This window comes from Oryzias melastigma, linkage group LG8 (assembly GCF_002922805.2).
Source record: "Oryzias melastigma strain HK-1 linkage group LG8, ASM292280v2, whole genome shotgun sequence".
NCBI classification, from domain to species: domain Eukaryota; kingdom Metazoa; phylum Chordata; class Actinopteri; order Beloniformes; family Adrianichthyidae; genus Oryzias; species Oryzias melastigma.
Window position 1 is genome coordinate 20282923 of NC_050519.1, and position 3405 is coordinate 20286327.

The 3405-nt window shown below is 37.1% G+C and overlaps 1 protein-coding gene across 2 annotated transcripts in view; it reads right to left on the reverse strand.

Moving 5' to 3' along the window:
* The window catches only part of kpna2 (karyopherin alpha 2 (RAG cohort 1, importin alpha 1)), a 4043-nt gene extending 1397 nt beyond the window's left edge, over nt 1–2646 (reverse strand). Inside the window, exons 1-6 of one of the 2 annotated variants that reach the window (XM_024272855.2) lie at nt 2513–2646; nt 2180–2293; nt 1969–2109; nt 1547–1635; nt 1197–1465; nt 1029–1123 (exon numbers count right to left, since the gene is read on the reverse strand). In XM_024272855.2, coding sequence (XP_024128623.1) covers nt 1029–1123; nt 1197–1465; nt 1547–1635; nt 1969–2109; nt 2180–2233 — 648 coding nt within the window. In that variant the 5' untranslated portion in view covers nt 2234–2293; nt 2513–2646. The remainder of the gene's footprint in view (nt 1–1028; nt 1124–1196; nt 1466–1546; nt 1636–1968; nt 2110–2179; nt 2294–2512) is intronic. The other variant, XM_024272856.2, reaches the window with a different exon arrangement.
* Nucleotides 2647–3405: the final 759 nt, after the last annotated feature.

The window sequence follows — 3405 nt, forward strand, 5'->3', positions numbered from 1 at the left end:
AGTGAAGCAGGAATGAGTCATTCTGCTAGGACACCACCTAAAGCATGTGTCAAAGTCGAGGCCCAGGGGCCAGTTTATTTTATTGTTAACGTTACCTTGAGCTCATTTCTAACTTGCATAATTTTAACAAAATATATTTGTATGTTGAGTAAAATATAGAAAAGTTATTTAAGGTTTAAGTTGATTTATTCTTGAATATTCTTGCCTTTTTACTATTCATAATCAAGTTAAAAAGTTAGTTTTAAAAATGGGCATTCTTCTAGTTTTTTGGACTATTTTGGCATCTACTAAGATTTTTTGTGGCTAATTTGGAGTTTAGCCACCGTTTCAGCTAATTTAGGCTTTTTTCACCCGTTTAACAATTAGCACCTGAGGCGTCACGGGTGATGCTTCAACACAATCTTTAACACTAACTTTTCGGCTGTTGACACGATATACGCAATTTTCTGAAAAGCGGCCGCTTTTCAGAAAATCTTCTGAATTACGTATATAGTGTCAACAGCCGAAAAGTTACAGTGAATCAAATAACAAACACTGGAGCTAAGGTGTTAAGGCTGATTTGGAGATTAGCTAATATTTAAGCTACATGATAGCTGTTTTGTCTAATTTAATCTTTTCAGGTTTTTTTTTTTTTAAGACTATTTTGAAGTTTAGCAATTTTTTCAGCTACATGCTAGCTGTTCTGGGTAACCTACTTTTTTTTATAGCCAATTTGGCATTTAGCTAATCATTTATTTGACCATCAGCTGGAGTGTTTTCAGCCATTAGCTTCAGTGATTTCAGCTTCAGCATTTTAGCCATCAATTTCAGCAGCAAAAATTCAGCTTACAGCATTCACACTAGCATTATTTCAGATAATGTATACATGTAGTTCATAATTACGCTAAAGTTTTAGTGTGTTCAACAAATGTTTATCCTGTTCGGCCCGTGATCTAGGGTGTGTTTTGGATTTTGGCCCCCTGTGCGATTGAGTTTGACACCCCTGACCTTGAGGTCGAAGAGATTAAACAAAAGTGAAAAGAACTCACAGAAAACACATTCAGATCAGGGACAGCCAGCAGACTCAGCAGGGCGCCTGCAGCTCCATGCTTGATCACTCTGTCTCTAAACGCCGAGCCATCACCTGAAGAGGAGGAATCGTGTTTATACCCAAGAAAAAAAACATTACATTTTTTTTTCTAAATTCATTTCTTTACCAGCAATATTTCCAAGAGCCCAGACCGCCTGCTCGCTGATGTGTTGATGGGGGGACGTGACCAAGTTAATAAAAGCAGGAATGGCCCCGCCCTCTACCACAGCAGCCGTCTGATCAGACGTTCCAGAGGCGATGTTGGTCAAAGCCCAGGAGGCCTCAAACTGGATCGGGTGAAAATCCATCATACCCAGAAAGGCCACAAACTTTGGGATGAGGCCAGCACTGATCATCTGATCGATGGGAGGATGTTTCTCACGTGACAGAAGTTTCCTGGATTCATAACAGAAAAGTGGGAGCTTGTAAGTGGGGTGTGAATTAGAAAATTAAGCGTTTTGTTTTGGCAGATCTTACCGTGCGGCCTGGGTCGCCTGGAGCTGGGACTCCCGGGTGCCACTGTTCAGCCCAGAGACAATCTCTTCAATGGTCCACTGCCTGGAGTTCTGCAAGAAATCACACTGATTATCTTTGAGTGTTCCAAGCAGCCTTTAAGGATTACACATTCTTATTAATGGAGGATACATTTAAGAATTTTTAAGATACTCCACATGCCCAAAACATGCTAAAACCCCCAAGACCTTATTTTCATTTAACTAGGTCTTTAAGAATTTGAAAGGACCTCATCAATAAAGAGAAAATCGACAGTCACGTGACTAAGCATGCTTGGCCACAAGTGCCACGCTTTTTTGTAAAGACTCCACGTTGTGATTTAAACGAATTATCTTAGTTTTTATTTTATCATTAAATTATTTTAGTTTTTATTTTAAATGACTTACCTGGCAGTTCTGAGTCCTTTCCTGAAGAGGGGAAGTGGCGTCCTCAGGAACTGCGGCCACATTTCTCCTCTTGAACATCTGATCATCTTTCTTCGCCTTCCGGAGCTCGACGTTCACCTCCACTCTCCGGCGTCGGAGCTCCTGCAATCAGTTCCAAAACGTCACACACCTGAAGTGTTTGACAATACGCCCGAGATGAAGCTGAACTCACATTAGCATCTCTGCCTTTGTTCTTGAACTGAGTCAAGCGTTGAGTTTCAGACATTTTAGATGGATCAAAAAGATGCTAAAAACGGCAAAATTAAGTTCTGCTGTGATTGAAAACCTGTAAAACAGAAGATTGACATATTATTTAAGTGTAAACTGCCATAAAAAAACAGTGAGGAAACCACACATGCTAAGCTAATTCGACTTCCTATATCGACATGGGATATTAGGTAAACCGCCTTTTAAAGAAGTAAAAGTTTGAAGAACATAAAACATTTAGGGACAGTTGCATTTAATTCTACGTAGTTTTGAGGGAAAACTGTTAGTAGACACTTACCTCTAGTTTGAAGGAAAGCAAATGTTCTGAAAATTGCCGCACTGACCTTTAAATTGTTGCTGAAAGTGTTCTGATTGGATTGTTCGAGCAAAAGCATCTGACAGCGGACGCTGATTGGCTTCTTTGAAAAAAAATCCGGGATCGGAAAGGAAGTGACGCAACTTGAAAAATATCGCGATACCTCTTTCCCGTCTCGCATCTTCAAATTTCTTTCGGAGTAAAACTCACGTTATGCTTTATTAAATAAAAGAAAATGTCCCTAAACAAAACGTTTTATGGTTTTCTTAACACAAAAGTTATCTTTCTTTGCTTTTAATTTTAATACATTTTTGACCAAAAATTGTAAAAATGTCAAGAAAACACACGAAGACAAGGATATATTTATAATAAAACTGTAAAATAATTAATTGGAAATATATGACTAAATCAAATATATTTAAAAATGCGCATTTTAAGGAAAAAGAAAGTGAAGATGCTAAAAGTCACACCCACCTGAATATATGTTCTTTTATTCTTTTTACCTTAACTGCCATATGCAATAAGGTCCCCTGATATTTATTTTATATTCAAATAGACCTAAAAACTGGTTGCAAATGACAGACTGTTATGCTTAATTATTTCATTATTTAAAGAAAAAAATGTCCTTAAACAAAGTTTTATGGTTTTCTTAAAGCAAAAAGCTCTCTTTGCTGCTTAAAGCATTTTTGGCCAAAAAATTATACGTGCAAAAATATTTAAAACAAATGTAGACAAGGAGATTAGAAACAAATGTAAAATAATATGGAATATATGACTAAATGAAATTTCTTCAAAAATGTGTATTAGTGAAAAGGCAAGGGAAAATGCCAACAATCACACCCACCTCAATATATATGTTCTTTTATATTTTTTTT